Below are 22,674 nucleotides of genomic sequence, written 5' to 3'. Positions count from 1 at the left end.
AGAACACAGTAAGTATGAGTAAGACACCTGCAGCCTACTGGAGTGTCTCACTCCTGACACCGGGCAGCAACGAGCGTACACACACCTAAGACAAAGCAAGGCCAAGGCCTTTACCTCTGATACCAGCGAGTCAGACAGAGGGCCGAAGTCTGGGCAGACTGCTCCCCAGAGACCTGGGCTTGCACTGCATTTTCTACCTCTCCTTTTAAAAACAATTCCTGAGATAATTTGCACTGTAAACTAGAAGAGAGACGTAGCTAAAGATATTTTTCTATGTGATCAAAACCCCTGAGCTTCAATTAGATAAAGTCTCAGATGGAGAATAATGATCTATGCCAAGTTGGTTTTTAGATGTCTTTAGATGACAAGAAAGACTGTCACTGAAGATTCCTCATAGGGGAGACACTTGTGGACTTTCTCTTTGGCATGCATGACCAGATGCCAAGGAAGATGTTCCTTTTGGCAATCTTTCCCCAGTGGGTCCATTCACAAAGCCTCTCCCCACCAGGAGTTCCTGGAGGGTCACCGAGGCATGCATGCTCATGAAAGTCCTCCCACCGCCTGTCTTGCTGGCGGTCTTTCTCCCTCTGTTTCTTTTGGTGCTGACAGAGGGAGGAGCTGCAGCTGAAGGCCTTGCCGCATTCGCTGCACTGATAGGGCTTCTCCCTGGTGTGGATGATGGCATGTCGGATGAGGTTTGTACTCCAGCAGAATGACTTCCCACACTCGATACACTCATAGGACTTCTCCCCGCTGTGAATCTGCTTGTGCCACGTGAGGCCTGACCTTCGGTTGAAGGCCTTTCCGCACTCCATGCACTCATAGGGCTTCTCCCCAGAGTGGATGCTGAAGTGCTGGATCAGGTCCGCCCTATTGCTGAAGGCTTTCCCACATTCCTTGCATGCAAAAGGCTTTTCTCCGGTGTAGGCCCTTTTGTGCAGGATGAAGGTGGAGCAGTGGGTGAAGGCTTTTCCACACTCACTGCACACATAAGGCTTCTCGCCAGTGTGGATGCGCTGGTGCCTCTTGAGGTAGGACCTGTGGTTGAAGGCCTTCCCGCACTGGAGACACTCAAAGGACTTCTCTCCCGTTGGGATGACATAGTGGTGGATCAGGGCACAAAACACCTTCCCGCACTCGCTGCACTCGAATGGCTTCTCCCCCGTGTGCGTCTGCTGGTGCCACATGAGGTATGACTTGTGCTTGAAGACCTACCCGCACACGAAGCACTCGTAGGGACACCGTGGACCACGTAGTGTCTCAGGAACCCTCCCCGGTGTTGAAACACCTGTCTGCACTCTGTGCACAGGAAAGACTTCTCTCCACTGTGCCGCCGGCTGTGCAGGACAGAGTTGGAGCAGTGGGTGAAGGCCTTCCCGCACTCCCCACACTTGTAGGGCTTCTCCCCACTGTGGATGCACTGGTGCTGGGTGAGGTACGACTTGCAGTTGAAGGCTTTCCCGAGGCACTCATAGGGCCTCTCCCTGGGGTGGATCATCTGGTGCTGCAGAAGGTGTGTGCTCTTGATAAACGTCTTCCCACATTCTGTGCACTCGTACGGCTTCACTCCAGAGTGGATTTTTTATTGTCCAACAAGGAGAGGTTTCTTGTTAAACACTTTCCCCCACACACTGCACTTGAAGGCATTCTCCTCCTGGACAGTCCCTGGACACGCATCCTCACCTGTCCCTGCCTGGTCCTGTCTGGGGCTCCTTTTCCTGAGCTTTTTCTCCATCTGGGCCTCTGACCCTGGTTTCAAGAGCCTTTCCCACACTCCAGATGAACTGTCCTAGCCCCCGGCTTGGGCTCCCCACGAGGCCCCAGGGGCTCCCTCCTGTGCGGCTGGCGGGCAAGGGGTTGGCTCTGTGGCTGTCCTTTCTGCATGCTCACCTGAAAGAAACTAGCACAGAAGAAACATGATTGTCATTTCAAAATTGAAGCTGAAAAGCCAGGCACTGGTGGCTCACGCCTGTAATCCTAGCTACTCAGGAGGCTGAGATCTCAGGATTGTGGTTCAAAGCCAGCTGGGCAGCAAAGTCCGTGAGACTCTTATCTCCAATAAACCACTCAGAAAACCAGAACTGGCGCTGTGACTCAAGTGGTAGTGCGCTTGCCTTGAGCTGAAAAGCTGAGGGACAGCGCCCAGAGTTCAAGCCCCAGGACCGACAAAAACAAAAAAGTGAAGGTGGAAACAGTACCTCCATGTGATCTCAGAATGTCAGCCTGGCACCTTGCCATTTTTCTGGTCCTTGGCCTCCAGAGGCTATGACAGGGCCACCCTGGGGCAAGGTCAGCACAGGAAGGTCATAGGGCTGCCTCACAATGACAGATTGCCAGGCTGGGCAGAGTTTGAATGACCCACACTCTAAGTGTCCTTCAAGTGCCCACAGGGAAGATGGGATGTAGTGAAAACCTTAGCTGCCTTGGGGGAGTCATGATCGTACTTCCATGGGAAGCGCCTCCCACAACTTCCAGATTCCTTTTAAAATTCATAATAGGTTGCTAGGATTGCAAGTTCTGCAGGTCAGGAATAAACATGGACCCTGAAGTATTATCTTGAAGAGCTGACTCAGGGAGATGTCTGGCCACACAAGAAAAACAAACCAGGTAATTAGGGCTTGAAGCTGGACATGATGGTACATACCAGCAATCCAACACTCCAGAGAAGGTCTGTGGCCAGCCTGGACCACACAGTGAGATGTTGTCTCAAAATAAAAATGGCTGAAGATACGGCTCAGTGTCATTATGCCTAGCATGAACAGGCCTGGAATACACTGACGGCAAAGGAGGGATGGGGCTTGAGCCACATCCATCAGCTGACCAGCTAGACCTGGAAAACGCATCAGCAGTGGAGACTGAGCTGCAAGAGGAAGAACTACCACCTGGGCCCAGGTGAGGGAGCTTCAGAGGAGCTCCTGACCCCGCAGGCAGGAAAGCAGACAGGAGGGCGGGCGGGCAGGCAGCTCTGGTTAGTCTCTGAGGTGGTGACAGAATACAAACCTGAGGTCATAGAACCAGAACATTCCATCCCTGGCATTTGTACCCTTTGTCAATAATAAGCATGACTGTATAACAGGTCTTTGAGAGTTAGGCGAGTCATTTTAACAGGTCAGCAAGCCTGAGGACAGTTCTGGAAAATTCCAAGCTTGCAGCTGGTGGCAGAAGAGGTCTCAAAAAGAAAGTCCTTCTGGCCATAAAGAAAGAGGCCAGGCACTATAGCCTAGGAGTCATGCAAAGACAGAGCACTTACCGTTAGTGCCACCCTCAGGACAGGCTCACAGGCTAGAGGTGACTGGGAACAGGTTGAATCTGGCATGCCTCGAGCACAGAGCAGAATGCACACAGTTTGGATGGAGAAACAGTTCCTTAGCATTAGATAAGTGCACACAAAGCATATGCTCTGCCCTGACCTGTTGTGAAGCAGGGAGATCTGCAGACAGGAAATGACTGCAGCCACAGGTGAAGGGTAAAGCTGAGCTCAGAGGCCTGGGTCAGTCAAGCCTGGGGCAGAAGGTGGAAGGGAAAGAGGCAGGTTCACCGCACCATGAAGGAAGATGGCCTTACCCACTGAGGCCAGGAGCCCAAAGGTCTCCATCATCACCTCCTGGTACAGGGTCTTCTGATCTGGGTCCAGCTGCCTCCACTCCTCCTGGGTGAATGTCACCGCCACATCCTCAAAGGTCACAGACACCTGCGAAGTCAAACATTAGTAGTGCTGACCTTGGGACTGTTGAATGAGACACAATCCTTACTGTTCCTTCTGAAAAGAATGCAGAGAGAAGTCCCAGAGCTTTGGGTCCCTCAGTACATCCTGTGGTCTATGCTCTGCACTGGACTCAAACACCAAGGAGACCCTGCTTTGGGCATATAGTCGGGAAGGGAGAGACCCTTCCCAAGGAGGAGCCATCAGAGAAAATCAAAGAACAGAAAGACTGTGAGAGGTGGGCGGGAGGCGATAGTGCGATCAAGTTAGGTGCGTTCTGTTGTACCTGTGCTGGAGCAAGCAAAGGCTGCCTGCACCACAGACCTCACGGAAAATAGCTCAGGGGGCGTGGGGACCCTTTTCCCAAGCTCTAGATTTGTCCTCGATCCTGCAGCAGAGTGCCCTTCCCGGCCAGGGAGCCCTAGCGCTCAAGGATCATAGCAGGCCCTAGAACCAGGACGCCTGGCTGGAAAGATCCGCCGGCTTCTGTGCTCATCTCAGCGGCTGGAGAAGCCAGGGCTCCCTCAGAGCCTCCCCCTCGGTCGGCCGTGAGCCCCTGTCTCCCTCCTCGGTCGGGATCGTCCGCCTCTCCGGGTATTCAGGAAAGCACCGCTCCCTCATTCAGTCATCGGCAGAGCACAGGGCTGGGCGCTGCCACTGGCGTCCCGCGCTGAGGCCAGCGCTCCGCAGCTCGGCGGGTCCCAGACGTTTCTGCCTGGGCTGGCTTCGAACCGCCACCCTTACGGCTCAGCCCGAGTGGCGGGGATTACGAGCATGAGCCGCCCCGCGCCCGCCGAGCTCACCTGCGTGCGCGTCGCCGCCATCGCCGTCGTCCCCGCGGGAGGACGCGCGCACGCCCTCATGGCCCCGGCCCCGGCCGCTTCACTCCTCAGCGCCGCCCCGGCACCAAATCCGGACCCAGTCCCGGTATCAATGGGGCTGGCGGCGAACAACCCGGAAGTCCCGCCCCCCGGCGGAGGCGGTCCTGGCTCCTCGCCCGTGCGCAAAGCACAGCCTTCTGGGTAGTGTAGTTTTCAGGGTGTCCATGGCTGGAGGCCGAGCGTCGGGCTGTGGGCGAGCCCCCGGGCCGCCACCGACCTTGGTCCCGGGGACACGTCCGCAGGCGCTGGGACCAATCCAGCCGCCCTCCCGAAGCCGGGGCCAGTCTCCGGACTTGACACGCTTGGATTTTACCTCAAGTTCTTTGCGCGGATGCAACGCCGGTCCCAGGGCTCGAACCCCGGGCCCAGGCGCCAGCCCGGCGCTGCTTGTGCTCAAGCCTGGCGCTCTAGCGCTGGGGCCGGCTTTCTTCTGAGTGGTTCGCCGAAGATGAGACTCCCAGGAAACTTCCATCCCAGGCTGGCTTGGAACCGTACTCCTCGGGTGTCCGCCCACGGAGCAGCACAGGTGCCCGGCTGGCCGGTGATTTGGTGTACTTTCGTAGGCCACTGGAGGCCACCTTTGCTTATATGCATACATTATATACATATGTGCATATATACATCTGTATGTATAAATTATATACGTATATATGCATATAATGTATAATATGTATATGTGTGCATATATATACATATATGGGTTTTCTAGCCAGAGAAGTTGGCCAATAATGAGTTACAAACACAAGCAGAAGGCAACCAGTGATGTGTGATTTTTAATTTAAATTTTTTTTAAAAGAGAGCCACAGTTATTCAGCATCAGGATCGGATGATTACATTTTACCCCACCAAATGGTAGAGGACCCACATGAAAAGACTTCCTACTTCCCACAGAACAGAAGATAAAATAACCCACTGTGCTAGGTCCTGTAGCCACAAGGCGTCACTGAGCTCACCTGGGGGCTTCCTTGTTGATTGGCTTTTTTTTAAAAATAAGTTTACAAAGATAGAATTACAGGGGTGGGTTTAATCTGGCTTCAGGACCTACATGATTCATGTGTGGACTACCAAAGTAAACCAAGATATCCCACACACTAAAGAAGAGGTCCTCAAGTTTTGGAGTGGGGGCATTTGCAGAAATTGTAGGGTCTCCCAGTTGTTCTAGAGTTGAATCCCAACATTGGCATTTCTAACCAGTCTCTTGCCGCTGCCCAGTTGGTGATCAAGAACTGTATTTTCAAACCTACCCCATTCAAACATTACGACTTTCACTCTAATTGTAGGAGAGAATGAGCTGACCTTTGCTCTAACTGTAGGAGAGAATGAGCTGACCTCTGATCTAACTGTAGGAGAGAATGAGCTCATTGAGTGTTTTCATTGAGCCTTTTCACCCTGAGCTGCTGTTTTCTTCATCTGGAAGGCGGGAGAGCGGGCTGTCCGTGAAAACCCACCTTCCTCGGAGTCCCCAGAGGGGTGGCCAGCTGTGGTCTGCTGTCTTCCCAACAGGGCTCCAAATATCTTGTTGTGCATGTAAAAAAAGATGTACCCGCAATGCAGCCTCTCCTCCCGAACTACGGCCTCAGGAACTCTGGACACCTGCAGGTCACTGAAGGTGAACCATGCCTGACTCTTGAAGTTGTAGACATCGCTGATGTAGTGGCCTGAGTTCTGGGAGCCCCCAAGGTGGCTGACGGCGCTGATGAGACGGTAAGCTGGGAGAGGAGCTTCTGTCTGCAAGGAGTTGGGGCCCTTGGCCTCCATCTCGGAGCTCTCCTCACTTTCTGAAATGTCTTTATTTTCAGGATTCTTGTCAGAAGCCAGGTCAGTCTTGTGCAGTCTCAATTCTGAAAACTCACTCAGGTCTTTGTCTGCGGGCTCCAGGCTCTCCCCCCGGCAAGCCAGCACCCACTGAAGCAGTGCTTCATTCATTCTCTCCTGATCGTCCTGGTGGAACTGGTCAGCTGTTCTCTGACCTTCTTCCAGACTCTCCTTTTCCTTATGGTCATAAGACCCTTCCAATAATTCAAGGATGCTATCAAGATCTAACTCCCTGGGCAGGATGGTTTCCTCACAATTCTTAAGTTCTGGGTTTTCAGGCACCGGTAGAGGCTGCATATGTCCAGGATGTGGGTGTGGGATGCTAACTGGCCCACTTTCATCTTCACAGATCACACAGAGCGAGACCTCGTCCTGGTCCACGGGAGAGGTGGGGGCGGGCAGTCGCTCTCCCTCTAGCACCCTGGATCCGGAGTCTCGCAGCTGTGGCTCCAGTGCATCCCCATCCCCAATGCCTCTCTGTGCCTGCTGGTGTCTTGTTCCTCCTCTGAAACCCCTTGTCCAGAATGGCTGTTGTTCAGCTTCCTCCTCAGGTCCCACAGGCACAGTGAGGGGACCGCTAGGTGCCAACCTCGTGGGCCAGCTGGGGGTCTCCCAAGTCCAGTCTTGAAGGACTTCCGGGACTTGGTCCTCCCCCACAGGAGCCTGTCTGCGTAAGGCCTGTGGCAGCCGAGGGTTGTCAGTGCAGTGAGGAGATAAGCGTAAATACCTGGGAATCCGAATGCCCTGACTGTCCTTCACTGGTTGCCAGCAGTCATCCAGGCTGTAGCGTTTCAGGTGAACAATGAGGACTCTGGGGAGCTGACTAATCCTGTACCGCAGCACAGCACATGGGTGCTCACACTCCTTACACACGCGCTCCACGTCTTCGGTCTTGAAGAAAAGATCGAGCAAGCTCTGGACAGATGGAGGAAGAGGGGTGTCTTCCTGGCATAGGTTGATGGAGAGATAATCACTCCGTTCTGTCATGAGCGTCATCTGACCACAGGCCTTGCAAGTGATGGAAACCTGCAGTTCCAATTCAAAATTCGCAGCCACGGGACAAAAGGAAGCTGGGATGGCAGCATCCCCCGTGTGCCTCAGCGCAGGTGAATCTTTGCGCTCCATTTCCCTCTCTGTGCTCCAAATCCTGTTCATGTCCTCGCTGTCCTTCTTCAGCTGCTCTAAACATTGGCCTAAAAATTCATGAGCATCATTCTGCAGGTTGCTGGAGAAGATCTCGGAAGTGGCCGAAATGGCCTTTTTAATACTCAGAAGTAACTTTGCCTTGGTCTCTACCCCAGAAAGATCTTTCCAGAGAAGCAGCTGGCTCAAGGGCCTAATCAGAGCATCCAAGGGAATTTTCATCCAGGAGTCTTGTGTGAGTAAGTCCTCAGCAAATGATGGGATTGCAAACAGAGATTGCAGGATGGCGTTCATGTAGCATGTGTTCCCCAAATTGGGGAAGCCCCCGCCTTGTTCCCTCTGGTGGGACTCCAGGGGAGCCCCATGGGTGGTGCCCCATCTTGGGTGGTCCTGGCTTTGCTTCCATTCTGGTGAAAATAGGACATTCCTTCCAGCAACGGCAGACAAGGTGGAAGGGAAAATCTCATCTCGGTTGGGGTGTCTGTTAGACGTAGTCCTGAGTGAAGGTCCAAGTTTCACATTTTTGTCCTTTTTCAGGTAATCTAAGTTCAATAATTTCTTTCTCTTGCCACTCAGGTTCCTCTGGGGATAGGTCTTGAATCTCTGATTTGGATCAGGGTTGTTTTCTCTCAGGAAGTCTTCCTGAACCTCTAGACCAGATGCATGTGCCTCATCTTCTTCCTCCTCCTCCCGTCCTTGTTCTAACAACCAGTCTTTCGTTGCCATGGATCGATTTGTTGTTAACAAAGCTGTTTTCAGAGGCGTCTCACTTCCTTTCCTGACTCTAGGGAATCTATAGGTTGACTTGTAATGGAGAGTTTTGTCACCGGCCCTGGTGCCTCTAGTCTCTTGGGGTTTCTTGGGTGATTGAAATCTGTTCTGCTGAGACTTTTCCAGAGACATCTTCCACAGCCTTTCCTCCATGACTGACAGTCTATCAAGAAGAAAAGAGGTTTGGTTTCACAAAGTTAAATTCAAGTGCCTTTGTCTCTCTCCAGGGTCTGAGGCCCACACTTTCAACATTAATTAGTGGTAAAAATCCTCACCGATTCTACAGATCAGTGAACTGTCCATTCAATCTCATCCTCGATTTTCTCTGTCTCCAAAGTAATCTTCCCAGCATTCTTGTCTGGTTTTTGACGGAACTGTGTATAATGGGAAGAGTCCTTCCTCTACAAATAAAATGGATGGTACCTTAAGGAAAAGAGCACATGAGTAGACCTCCCAAATATATATATTTTTTAAAACACACAAAAAAAGAAATGATTGTAAAAAGGGGTCTGGCTGGAGGGGCAGGAGCCAGAGTGTGAATTTGATTGAAGTACATTTTACGCATATGTGAAAATAGCAATAATAAGCTAATTGCCAAAGCTCATGCCTGTCATTCTTTTTTTTTTTTTTTTTGGTTCCGGTCGTGGGTCCTGAACTCTGGGCCTGGGCGCTGTCCCTCAGCTCTTCAGCTCAAGGCTAGAGCTCTACCACTTGAGCCACAGTGCCACTTCCAGCTTTTTTCATTTTGCTTTATGTGGTGCTGAGGAATCAAACCCAGGGCCTCAGGCATGCAAAGCAAACGCTCTACCACTGAGCCATCTTCCCAGCCCCACGCCTGTCATTCTTTTTATTTTTATTTTTTGGTTCCGGTCGTGGGGCCTGAACTCTGGGCCTGGGCACTGTCCCTCAGCTCTTCAGCTCAAGGCTAGCGCTCTACCACTTAAGCTACAACACCACTTCTGGCTTTTTTTCTTTTTGCTTATGTGGTGCTGAGGAATCGAACCCAGGGCCTCAGGCATGCAAGGCAAGCGCTCTACCACTGAGCTACCTTCCCAGCCCTCACGCCTGTCATTCTAACTTACTGAGGAGGCTGAGATCTAGGGTTTGGGATCTGATGCCAGCCCACGCAGGAAATCTGTGAGATGTTTATCTCCACCAAAACCACCAAAAAGCCACGTGTGGAGCTGTGGCTCAAGTGGTAGAGTACCAGTATTGAGGGAAAAAGCTTAGGGATAATTCTTAGGCCTCAAAGCCCTAGGACTGGTACAAACCCAAACAAACAAACCCAAAGCATGCTAAAAACAGAATGCCTGCTCCTTAACATTATAACTTCAGATAAAGTAAGCAAAGCTCCAGTGAAACAAACATTAAACAGAAATTTACCTTTTACTCAAACTCATGCCCTTGCAAAGAACTTGAGTGAAAATCCAGAGAAACCATCTCGGGAGAACTGCTGGGCTTTGTACGGAGCAGACTCAAATCCCAGCCCTATTTAAACCACCAACACCTTGTCCCACCCTATGTTGCCTGATCTTTTAAAATAAAAATGGCCAATCAATCTCTGCTACAAAAAACTCATCAGTAGTGAAAGATTAAATTTAAGTTCTTCTCCAGGCCTTGACAAAGCTCCACCCCAATCAAGCAGATTAGATTAGCAATCCAAAGATTAAACAAAGATTTATCCATTTTCACTGAACTCTGCTCCTGGCACATCTTCTATTCCAATTTATTGCTAGAGAAATCTTGTATGTTCTGGGGCTAGTTATGACTTGGCTCAGCCTACAACTTTGAGCATACTTATTTTTTATTTAATTTTAATTTTTTTGGCAATCATGAGGCTTGAACTCTGGACCTGGGCGCTGTCCCTGAGCTCTTTTTGCTCAAGGCAAGAGCTGTACAACTTTGAGCACAAAACTACTTCAAGTTTTTTCTGAGTAGTTCTGAGATAAGAGTCTCACGGACTTTCCTGCCCGGGCTGCCTTTGAACAGTGATCCTCAGATTTCAGACTCCTGATTAGCTAGGATTATATGTGTGAGCCACCAGCACCTGGCTTGAGCATCCTTACTTAATCATTTTTTTTTAAATATCTTGTTAGAAAGAGACAGGGGAAGTGATTCATATGATCACATTTCACCCACACAGTCTTGTCATCTCAGCACGAGGGGAGCAGAGGCAGGAGAGTCCTGAATCCCAGGCCAGCCTGGCTACACACAACAAAGACAGACAGACAGACAGAAAGAGAAATCAAGTGCTGGATGCAGGTGGCTCACACCTGTCATCCTAGCTACTCAGGAGACTGAGATCTGAGGATCTCAGTTCAAAGCCAGCCTGGGCAGGAAAGTTCATGAGACTCATCTCCAATTAACCACCTGAAAACCAGAAGTGGCACTGTGGCTCAAGTGATAGAGCGCTCGCCTTGAGCTGAAGAGCTGAGGGACAGTGCCCAGGCCCAGAGTTCAAGCCCCATGACCATCAACAACAACGAAAGGAAGAAAGAAAAAAGAAAGAAAGCAAGTGTACAGCACCACCCCAGCTTGTCTGTGCAGACCTCCAGGATCCAAAGCCCAGCATCCCCATTGCTACTTTAATGTCAGACTACAATTTGTTTGAGTTTCTCATCAGTCTGCTCCGGTCAGAACAATGCCTGATTCTTAGGGTATAATTCAATGGGCCCAAAATTATTGCCATTGCTGCATGATTTTTTTTTTTCTGATTCTAATACATTGACAGGGAAGCATTGTGGCTCTATTGAAAAAAAAGGAAACAATGCACTTTTTTTTTTTTTTGTCAGTCATGAGGCTTGAACTCTGGGCCTGGATGCTGTCCCTCAGCTCTTCAGCTCAAGGCGAGTGTTCTACCACTTGAGCCACAGCACCACTTCTGATTATTTTGGTGGTTAATTGGAGATGAGTTTCACAGACTTTCCTGCCTTGGCTGGCTTTGAACCACGATCCTGAGATCTCAGCCTCCTGAGTAGCCTGGGATTACAGGGGTGAGCCATCGGCACCCAGCAACAATGTGACTTTTACTTTTTTTTTTTGGACAGCTGAGGCTGCCCTCCTGCCCCAGTGTCCTGGGCGCCAGTACTACAGGGTGTCAAGCACAAATGACTCTGATACCCATCGCCGCATTTATACCACTGACATGAGTTGCACACCTTGATACCATTGAAACCTACAGGCCTTTCATTGTTTTTTTTTTTAACAGGTATGGAAAGAGGCACAAATAGAACTAGATTAAGTTTTTTGTCTTGAGGGCTGGATGCGGGGCTCAGCAAGCACTGGCCTTTTGTCAGTGCAAATGCACACACAGCACTCTTCCTTTTTTTTTTTTTTTTTTTGTCGGTCGTGGGGCTTGAACTCTGGGCCTGGGCGCTGTCCCTCAGCTCTTCAGCTCAAGGCGAGCGCTCTACCACTTGAGCTACAGTGCCACTTCCGGTTTTCTGGTGGTTTATTGGAGATAGGAGTCTCGCGGTCTTTCCTGCCCGGGCTGGCTTTGAACTGCGATCCTCAGATCTCAGCCTCCTGAGTAGCTAGGATTACAGGCGTGAGCCACCAGCGCCCGGCAGCACTCTTCTTTGAGTCATGAGATAAATCACTTCCAATGGACACACTTATTCCTTCAGTATGGGGTGGGAGGGAGGGGAGGAGGGGGGGGTGCGGGGAGCTCACTGCCTGTGGTTCGCATTCCCAGCATGTCTGGGCATCCCCCTGTGTTCGCTTGTGATTCCCCATAGCTGCCACCAGATGGCGCTGCTGTAACACTGTCTGAGACCGGGCTGCACCAGGGCCGTCTCCTGAAACTTCTACAGTGGAATCAAATCAATCAATCAACAATTGGTGTTTTGTCCAGACTGATGAATTTAGAGAATAAGGTGGGCGCTGGTCCCCTCCCTGCCCCCCCTCTCCCTGGCCTGGTCTCTCACTGTACGGATGGAGAGGTGGAGGGAGAGATGGGTGTATACCAGGAGGTGAGCTTGCTCAGAGGCCCTGCCCTGGTCACAAGAGGAAGCTTCACCACAAAAGTTTTTGTTTTGTTGTTGTTGTTGTTTCTGGTTGCAGGGGCTTGAGTTCTGGGCCTGGGCGCTGTCCCTCAGCTCTTCAGCTCAAGGCCAACACTCTACGACTTGAGCCACAGCACCACTTGGAGTTTTCTGGTGGTTTATTGGAGATAAGAGTTTCACGGACTTTATTGCCCAGGCTGGCTTTGAACTGTGATCCTTGGATCTCAGTCTCTTGAGTAACATAAGCCACTGGCACCAGGTTCTGTACTTAACTCTGGGCCTGGGCGATGTCCCTCAGCTCTTCAGCTCAAGGAAAGTGCTCTACCATTTGAGCCACAGTGCCACTACCAGCTTTTTCTGCTTATGTGATGCTGAGAAATTGAACCCAGGGCCTCATGCATGCGAGGCAAGCACTCTACCACTGAGCCATCTTCCATTCCCCCTTCTGTACTACTAATAAATCTTTTTCTTCCCCTCCCCAAAGAATAACAATGTGATGTCACTAATGGTGTACACCTGAAATCCCAGAGCAGGGCAGGAGGATCTTGAATTCAAAACCAGCCTGGGCTCCATTGTGAGACCTTATCTCACAACAACCACCATCCACCAACCATCCCAACAAACAACCAGTCAGCCAACCAAACAAATAACAAAAAAACCCAAACAACCAACCAGCCAGCCAAATAACCAGCCAAACAACCAGCCAACAGACACTGCCCCCTTCCCCCCCTTAGCCATGCTTCCAGCTGGCCCTAGCTGACTGTCCAGGCTCTGTCTGCGGCCCATGTTGTGTGGGAATGTAATGACTTCAGAGTCGAGAAAGTCCATAGAGGCATGGGCGAGTTTTATTTGGCTGGAGGGGGGACCGAGAGCAGCCCCAACCTCCAGTGGGGCAGAGTTTATACATGTCAGGTCTGCACACGCGGGGGTGAGGGGAGGAGGCTTAACAGAGGCACAAAAGTCACTGGGGTGGGGATAGTCTTCAGCTGTGGTCAGCACCAGGCGGACAGCAGTCTGGAGGCCGGAGATTCAGGATTGGAAGTGGGGTTATCAAGGAATGAAACAAAGCTGGGTCACTACAGGAACACACTACACTGTTGGACACCTCGTTGCGGTTGATGTTTGATGGGACACAGGGCAGTGGTGAGGGCTCTCGAGGGCCAGGCCGGTCTGAGCTGGCAGGATGCTTCCCTTTCAGGAGAGGTGGACATGTGCAGAGACAGAGGGGGCTCTAGCGGAATTCAGGCATGGCCTCTACCTGGGCGGTGGCTGCTGGAAGCCAGAGCAGCTGGACAGAGAAGAGAAAAGGTGAGAGGGAGTGGGAGCTGCACAGACACAGCTTCATGATCGGGTCCCAAACCCAATCAACCCCAGCATTTACAAAAGCCCCACGGTAGATGTCACGCCCCATGAAGGAAGCCAGGCACGGAGAGACAAATACCACCCGATTTCCCTGCAATTAAAACCTTACAAAGCTGAGTTCTGAGAAACACAAAGCAGAACACCCATCTGGGGCCTGGGGACTGGGGAGGGGATGGGGGGGGGGGGAGGGACGCCAGTCCAAGGGATGGAGCTTTGGGGAGGGAAGGAACGTGGCTGGCGGCTGCAGCCCGTCCGCATTCCTGAGACACAGTTGATTTCCTCGCAGCCTGGGAGACGGACCCCAGGGCTGCGTGCGTGCTGGGCGAGCAGCCCCCCAGCCGTGGCTGGACACAAACTTCAAACAGTCATGGCAGAAAAAAAAAAGTGATGGACGTGTTAATTGGCTTGATGGAATCCTTGCACACCGCGCACATAGATCAAACTATCACATTGCACAGGCGCAATTATCTTTTGCCAATTAAGAGAATTTGAAGTTTCCCCGGGTATACAAAGGAGCACTTGTGAACTGGAGGCCTCCCCCTGGGTGGGTGGACACTGGGTCAGCCGCTGACCCCTACGTGGTCACTCCCTCCTCACGGTGGGTCACCACCAAGATCACACATACACACACACACACCCCTGCCCTGCCCTTGTGGGGAGGCAGCCGAAGTCTCAGTTACAATGATCAGGCCATGTTTAGCTGTGCGTGCATGGCTGCCTGGCTCTGGTGTGGTATTCAGTCAGCCTCCAGCCTGCTTTCATGTTTTTGTTTTATTGATTGATTGATTGATTGCTTGATTGATTGGTTGATTTTTCTGGTCCTGGGGCTTCAACTCAGGGCCTGGACAATGTCCCTGAGCCTCTTTGTGCTCAAGGCTATTGCTCTACCACTTGAGCCACAGCGCCACTTCCGGCCTTTTCTGAGCAGTTTATTGGAGATAATAGTCCCACAGACTTTTCCTGCCCTAGCTGGCTTTGAACCTTGATCCTGAGACCTCAGCCTCCAGAGTAGCTAGGATCACTGGTGTAAGCCACAAGTGCCCAGTTAATTTTTTTTTGTCTTGGTCAGTTGTGGGGCTTGAACTTTGGGCCTGGGCACTGTCTCTCAGCTATTCAGCTCAAGGTGAGCGCTGTACCACTTCAGCCACAGCACCACTTCCGGTTTTCTGGTGGTTCATTGAAGAGTCTCACAGACTTTCCTGCCTGAGCTGGCTTTGAACCATGATTCTCAGATCTCAGCCTCCTGAATAGCTGGGATTAAAGGTGTGAGTCACCAATGCCTGGCTCATAACTGGATTTTTAGCATGTAATTGCAAGCTTACGAAAATTACCAACTTATAACTGTATCTTTCAATACATTATACATGATTTTGGAAATATATATATATATCATCATATTTACATGCATTTTAGATTTAGTGTAGATTTATAAATAGAGCATGTAATCAAACATGATCTAATTAGGCAACTAATAATTTTATATAGTCTATAAATTTTATAGCACAAGAAAGAAAAATGAATTGTACTACGTGTATGGTTTTATAAAGAGAGTACATGTGAAGAGGATGAAACCTGTTGTGCTTGTCTGCTGGCAGAGTGAAAGAAATGGTCTCTGCGGTATGGTGGGAACACCTTGTGTTCCAGACACGGTGATAAACACTCGAGACAAAGCCTGCACACTGTAAAACTCCAGCCCGTCAGCCGGGCCAGGGACGGGGGGCCGCATTGGGGGCTAATCTCCGGAGCAGATGGTTGTTTAAACAAACATGATTTTAAACAGCCGTCCCCGGAATACTGTCTGCATTGTTGTGTGTCTCAGAGAAACCTTTTTCCATCCTTAATTGCACAGGGATGTATATACAATTCCTGGAACCAAGCCCGCAGTGCTTTATTTATTTATTTATTTAGTTGAGCTCAGTGGAAAATTCCGTGCTGATTTGCGAGATGAGTTTTCCTGCTGGCTATGGAGAAATGACGAATGCCCCGGCTTCTCCTCCTGCAGCCCAGGCTAGCCCAGCCCAGCCGCCTTTGCCACCCACCCCATGGCTCACGATGCCAACCTAGAAGTGGCCCTTCACCCACCCCCCTTGTCCCCCTAGGGCCACCCTGGGCCCCCAGCGGCACCCTATTCATGCCCCATTGGTGATGCCCTCCCTGGTCAGCTTCGTCCTCTCAGGTGTCTCTGTTTCTCACAAGCACGTGGTCCACATGTTTGTCTCCTGGCTAGAGCAGACTGGTGTTAAGCAAGGCCTGTGCAATCTGTAAAGGTTCTTAAGGTACACCAAAGCAGGAAGCTGTTAGGTGGACATCACTGACATGAGATGACAGACAGATGGACAGACAGACAGATGGATGGAGAGGGACAGAAGGGTGTCCTGACTCTGGCAGGATTTCTGTAACAGTCTTGAATCACAATCAATTCTCCTGTAGGAATCGACTGATTTTGTTCTTCGGTCCTCAAACTGCACAGGTGAGCGCCCCCCCCCCCCCCACTGCCGTGTCTCATGAGCCTGGCATTGGTGAATGTGAACCACACCTCCCACGCCTCCATGGAAATGTCTAGACTGGTGCTTGGTCAAACGACTGGACACCAGGGCCCAGCCAGGTGAATGGAGCAGATGCCCACACCGGCCAGGGAACCAAGAGACACCTGGTTTGCAGCTGGAGTGCTTGGGAGCAGCAGGGGCTGCCTTGTCCCTTCGCCATCTGCTAACTCGGCATGAGAGCAGAGCCAGGCAGCTTCCCCCAGCCCACTCCCTGGCCTCTGCCTGAACACGACATGTTTCTTCCCTTTTTTTTTCTTTTTTGTTTGTCCTGGGGCTTGAACTCTGGGCCTGGGCGCTGCCCATCAGCTCTTCAGCTCAAGGCTGGCACTCTACCACTTGAGCCACAGTGCCACTTCCAGTTTTCTGGTGGTTTATTAGATATAAAAGTATCACAGACTTTCCTGCCTGGGCTGGCCTTGAACCGCGATCCTCAAATCCCAGCCTCTTGAGTAGCTAGGATGACAGGCGTGAGCCACTGGTGCCCAGTTTTCTTCCCTTTCCCCTTCCTTTTCCCTTTCCCTTTCTTTCCCTTTCCCTTTCCCTTTTCCTTTTCCTTTCCTTTCCATTTCCCTTTCCCTTTTCCTTCCCCCCCCCTCTGTCCTGGGGCCTGAGTGCTGCCCCTGAGCTCTTTTGCTCAAGGCTGGGCTGTCCTGCTCAGGCTGGGGTGGGGGTCAGGGAGGGACAGAGGTCACAGAGCCACTGTTTGTGGAGTGGACAGATTTGATGACTGGCCGTGGGTGAGCACAGGCACCTGTGGCTTCCGGCGGTGCACACAGCCCGGCTTGTGACCCAAGACCCTGGGGGTGGCCGCACAGGCCCAGGCTCCGGCTCCCTGTCCTCGGCTCTGGTCGTCAGTGATGCAGGCTCTGCCCGTTGCCATGGGAACTGTGGCCACTGGAGAGGAGGCCGAGAGGCTGTCCCCACCATCCTGGATGGAAATATCCATCCTAGGCTCGGGTTAGACCCCTGGCCCTCAATGTGGTGGGGGGGGGGGCTCCAAATGGTCTTTGCAGGGTTGGGGGACATGGCATAACAATGTGGGGATCACTTTTCTCTCCTAAAACATACATATCCCTGCATTGCAGGGATCAGAAGGTGCTGCTGTGTGCATCAGCACCCACTGAGGAAGGCCACGTCCCCCTCTTCCCAGGAGAGCAGCTGGAACAGGTCTCCCCTCCCCTTTCTGGAAGCTTCTGTGGTGTACAGCAACTGGCAGGGAGGGGCACAACCTCTCAGGTGCCCTCAGCCCGGGCGTTGCCCCCGGACTGTCACCCCACAGCCCTGTGGCCTGGCCCGAAGGCCCTGGCTACGTGTGGCTGGTGCTGGGTGCGGCTAGGCTGGGTACATCGCATCCAGGGCCGTCTCCAGCCCCATCCTCTGGGGAACCCTGGGAACAGACACATTCCCCCATCTCCTGACACAGACAAGCTCCTCAGCAGAGGCCCCGCATCCCTGGCAGACACACCTGAGCCCTGTGTTGGCTGGTCAGCTTTCCTCACAGGGCAGATGTGCTGGGCTGGGGCAAACTGCCTCTGACCAGCCCTGAGTGCTCCCAGCTGGCCGCCACCATGGCAGAGGGTGGGACAGCAACCTGGGGCTCCTGGTCAGCAGGGGGGGGGATGTTGAGGCTCTGCCGCTGGCGGCTCTGAGCCCCCAAATGCTGGTCACCCCAGGGGGCCAGGGACTCCCCCCCACCACTCACCCGTGCGAGCCCCATAAGGAAAAGGTGCTCAGGACACCCTGGGCCCCCTCCAGCTGCCCTGGAGTCGGTGACTTCATCACACAGTGACTTTGAACACACACACACACACACGTACATATATGCACACACATGCCTACACACGTGCACACACACACAGCAGCCGTGGCCTGTTTTGCTTTACATAGTATGGTTCACTACCACAGCATTCAGAGTTCTCCATTTACTTAGGACTCTAATTTCTTGTGTGTGTGTGTGTGTGTGTGTGTGTGTGTGTGTGTTTTCTTTGGGGGTCTGGGCCACAGCCCCACTTCCAGCTTTTTCTTTTTTTGGTGGTTCATTGGAGATCAGAGTCTCACAGACTTTCCTGCCCAGGCTGGCTTTGAATCCAGATTCTTAGATCTCAGCCTCCTGAGTAGCTGGGATGACAGGTGTGAGCCAAGGAATCTGGCTAGAGAGTAGAAGCCTTATTAGATTTACTATAGGCACTGCCTATATCTATGTATCTATTTGAGATTTGTATTAGCAGTATTTTTAAAGAATTTTTTTCCCCACCTGGAAAATGAGGATGCTTTTCTACATTTTGTTTTCTCTATGAATTGAAGTTTAAAGTATTTCGCAGTTTTTCTTTTCTCTTTCTTGAGCAGTTCCTGAGCAGTTCTAACAGCCTGGGAGGGTTTCTGCGTCTGGCCTCTCTTCCTGTTCCTTCCTGGATGGAGGGACGGACCCCTTTCCTCCCGGGGGACATCTTCTGGACGCCAGGGCTGCCCATGATGAGTGTTCCATCTGTATATGGGCCGAGATCCTGCCCCAGGGCACCTGCCGTGGTGCATGACCATGCATACAGGGCCGTGTGTGATCTAATTTGCACGTGCTGCACGCACCACACTGCACGACAATCGCACACCATTTCCTTCTCCTCCAGGTCGTGCAATGGCTGCCAAGGCTCCTGCCGGCCGTCCTCCAGCCCCATCCCCAGGGGGCTGAGAACCCGTTCGTTTCTCTGTGAAGCACAATTCCCACAGCTAGGGCCCTGCGGCCACCTGTGGGTCCTGCCGCCCTCTCCCCCGAGTGGCTGACCCCTCCCTCACTCAGCGGGCCCTTGGAGAGCAGGGCGGGAGTGCAGGGGTCTCTTTTGGAGGGGCCCCCATCTCCCCACTATGTTCTCCAGGTCAGAAGTCAGTCCCTGGTCCCCGCTGCCTATGGGGGGTGGGGGTGAGGCTGCCTATGGGGGTTGGAGGTTGGCAGGTGCGCCTGGAGGGGGTGGAAGCCTACCCCCGACCTCCCCACCCCACTGCATGGGGCCCACCCCAGACCTCCCCACCCCCTTACCATGGGGGCCCACCCAGGTGGAGGAGGACCTGCCTGTCGGGCCTCAGGGCCTCCACGAGTGCCTCCACCCAGCTCTCCATGCTCCCCCATGCTACCTCTTCCCCTACTCCCCTCCCCCTCTACCCCTGCTCCCCATGCTCTGTCCTCCACAACCCCCGCTCCCCCCCCCCGTGCTCCCTCCTCCTCCAACCCACTCCCCCATGCTCCCTCCTCCTCCAACCCACTCCCCCATGCTCCCTCCTCCTCTACCCCCGCTCCCCCCGTGCAGGGGAAGGGTGGTTTGTCTGTGTCCCTGTGTCTTGAGGACGGTGGCCATGTTGGTGGGAAGGCCTGGGTCGTGAAGGGAAGGCCTACCTGTGGCCTGCCAGGCTCTGACCATGGAGTGACTGGAGTCACAGGTGCCCTGCCCCCCCTTCCCCTTCCCCTTCCCCTTCCCCTCCCCCTCCCTCTTCCCCTTCCCCTTCCCTTTCCCCTTCCCTCATGTCCAGAATTTCACTCTCTTACCTCCAGGCACTGGTGTTTGACTACAGCCCTCAAATACTAGGTAGAATGTTCTGGAAGTAAAGATTTCCATTTTTAGTACCATGGGGGAAATTCTACTCTGTTCTACCTTGGAACTGGGTTGCCCTTGTTTCACAGATTGGCCCTGACTGCACTGCCCCCCTGACCACGCTGTCCTTCCTGACCTGTCCCCCCTGACCTGTCCCCCCTTAGCGCATCATCCCCACTGCCCCCTCTGCCCCCTTGCAGCAGCAGCCTCCTGCCCAGCATGGTGCCACGCCACTGCCTTCAGTGCCGTCCATGCTTGGCCTCTGCCGGGCACTGGGCACGTCTCCGCACAGACGAGGGCTCCAGTGGAGAACCTGGGCAGTAGTAGAACATAGCCTACATGTACCTCAGTAAACCACAGGTGTGAGGGCCGGGACACAGCCATGACTCGGATTACTAAATACGCATTGCACATAATGACGATGCCTTGGCAGGGTGTGCAGGCACATGAGCCCCTAGGGCGCCTGGCGGCCACACATCCTGCAATGGAGTCACAATCTCAGCCAAGACCGCTCGGGGGAGTGGGGGCTGGCATGTTCCCCAAGGGCGGCGGGGGGGGGGGGGGCGGAGATAGAAAGAGAGAGAGGATGAGGAGGAAGACAGAGAGAGACAGAGAGAGGAGACAGTGACAGACAGAGGAGAGAGACAGAGACAGAAGAGAGAGAGAGGAGAGAGACAGAGACAGGGAGAGACAGGAGAGACAGGGAGAGACAGGAAAAGGAGAGAGACAGAGAAAGACAGGGAGAGAGAGGAGAGAAAGGAGAGAGAAAGAGAGAGGAGAGAGAGACGGAGAGACAGAGGAGAGAGATGGGGAGAGACACAGGAGAGACAAAGGAGAGAGACAGAAAGAGACAGCAGAGAGACAGAGAGGAGAGAGACACAGAGCGGAGGGAGAGAGAGGAGGGAGACAGACAGAGGAGAGAGAGGGGAGGGAGACAGGGAGAGACAGAGAGAGGAGACAGACAGAGGAGAGAGATAGTGAGAGGAGGGAGACGGTGAGAGACAGAGGGAGGAGAGAGACAGGGAGAGACAGAAGAATATGGAGTCTGAGCCTCGCATGGAAGCAGACCTTGCTGCTCAGAATAGACACTTGTGGCCCTGTCAAGGAAGAAGAGGGGGGTGTGAGATAGACAGACAGCCTCTGCCAGACAGCCGACTGCAGCCACAGTGACAGATGCAGAGCCCTCTGTCCAGAGGGGTGAATGAAGCGGGGGCTGAGGCAAGCTCAGGATCTCGAACCTGCCATCTTACTGCGGGGACCGGAAAATCTCATTCTCCGTGGCTCTCTGCATCTGTCTTCCCCTGCCCTCTGCATCCCTGAGTCCTGGGGTTTCCATGACAACCGTCTGAGCTCCGGTCCCTGAAGAAGGTGTGGGAGGGGCTGGTGGGGGGCGCCATGGCGAGAGACGTCAGAGCCTGTGTGTGTTTGTGCGTGTGTGTGCGTCTTTTGCAGACATGGAACTGCGTCAGAGCCTCTGCAGACGGCGAGCCCCGGCCCCTGGAGATGCTGCAAGCGTGTCAGGCATCCCGAGCACCCTCTGAGCGCCCGCATTTCACTCCACCCCCCCTCAGAGATACTGATGGTGCCCATTCTGTGTACCAGACACTGCCACAGACATGGAGAACAAGACGGGGCACCAAACAAGCCGGTCTCCCTCTGCGCTCCTGAAGCCGAGACCTCCACGTGAAATCGTGTCTCGGCCTCACCCCTGTGCTCACCGCCCTTCCCTTCAGCCCGTGTCCTCAGCAGCTGGCTTTGAGGGAGGCCTTGAGCCAATGACAGTGCAAATCTATCCAGCCATGGGAGCCCAGCAGCTGTGTGACCCCCAGAAGGGCATTTTAGAGAGAGTGGCAAAGGCGGGCTTGTCCGATGTGGTGGGATCTGGGCAGGGACGTGGAAGCTGGAGAGAGAGAAGATGCAAGAAAAACAGTCCAGATAGCATTGGCACTCTGAGAACCCCAAGGCTCAGGGCTCCCCTTCTTGTAGCAGACCCTGAGGAAGCCAGCAGGAAGACGAGAGGGAACAAGGTGGGGGGACTTGTCCAGGAAGGACTCGGGTGGAGATGGTTGAGAGCCTGGTGCTGTTCCCCCCATTTCTGTCAAGTATGTTGTGTTGGGGCAGGCACCCCACTATTAATGTGTGGTCTATGGCCACTTTTGCAATATGGCTGCAATGGCAGAGTGGAATTGTGCCCCAGAGGGTAGACTCCACGCTAGACTAGCACAGAAAAGATTTGCTGATGCCCAGTGTCACGTATAAAGGTCAATACAGAATTAATGCACTCACATGGTTTTTTGGGGGTTTTTTGTTTTGTTTGTTTTTTTGTTTTTGGGTCCGGTCGTGGGGCTTGAACTCTGGGCCTGGGCGCTGTCCCTCAGCTCTTCAGCTCAAGGCTAGCGCTCTACCGCTTGAGCCACAGCGTCACTTCTGGCTTTTTTTCTGCTTATGTGGTGCTGAGGAATCAAACCCAGGGCCTCATGCATGGTGGCTCAGTGGTAGAGCGCTTGCCTTGCATGCATGAGGCCCTGGGTTCAAGTCCTCAGCATCACAGAAGCAGAAAAAAAAAGCTGGAAGTGGTGCTGTGACTCAAGCGGTAGAGCGCTAGCCTTGAGCTGAAGAGCTGAGGGACATCGCCCAGGCCCAGAGTTCAGGCCCCATGACTAGACCCCCCCCCTAAAAAAAAGAAAAGAAAAAGAAAATATTGCCTCACCAGGCACCGCTGGCTCACGCCTGTAATCCTAGCTACTCAGGAGGCTGAGATCTGAGGATCGAGGTTCAAAGCCAGCCTGGGCAGGAAAGTCTATGAGACTCTTATCTCCAATAAAACACCAGAAAACCAGAAGTGGTGCTGTGGCTGAAGTAGCAGAG

General features: G+C 52.9%; 1 protein-coding gene and 1 pseudogene across 1 annotated transcript; both read right to left on the bottom strand.

The window, feature by feature from the left end:
- Positions 1 to 391: 391 nt before the first annotated feature.
- On the bottom strand, positions 392 to 2,014 carry LOC138812682 (zinc finger protein 264-like; annotated as a pseudogene).
- A 2,619-nt stretch (positions 2,015 to 4,633) lies between these two features.
- Positions 4,634 to 8,268, bottom strand: Usp29 (ubiquitin specific peptidase 29). Its single transcript, XM_070000349.1, has 2 exons — positions 6,033 to 8,268; positions 4,634 to 4,905 (listed from the first exon to the last, which is right to left on the bottom strand). The coding sequence occupies exons 1-2, from the start codon at positions 8,266 to 8,268 to the stop codon at positions 4,634 to 4,636; spliced, it is 2,508 nt and encodes an 835-aa protein (XP_069856450.1).
- Between the last annotated feature and the right edge of the window lie 14,406 nt (positions 8,269 to 22,674).

Source organism: Dipodomys merriami, unplaced genomic scaffold (genome assembly GCF_024711535.1).
Source record: "Dipodomys merriami isolate MVZ:Mamm:240054 unplaced genomic scaffold, mDipMer1.0.p SCAF_57, whole genome shotgun sequence".
Classification (NCBI taxonomy): domain Eukaryota; kingdom Metazoa; phylum Chordata; class Mammalia; order Rodentia; family Heteromyidae; genus Dipodomys; species Dipodomys merriami.
Note: the sequence above shows the minus strand (reverse complement) of the source record. Positions and strands in the feature narration are given on the sequence as shown.

Bases quoted from the DNA above. Each gene is read 5' to 3' on its own strand.
- Usp29 (XM_070000349.1), bottom strand. From the start codon at position 8,268: ATGGCAACGAAAGACTGGTTGTTAGAACAAGGACGGGAGGAGGAGGAA. The intron at 4,906-6,032 runs GTGGGTTTTCAC...ATCCGCGCAAAG, and splicing joins CTCTGGGGACTCCGAGGAAG to AACTTGAGGTAAAATCCAAG.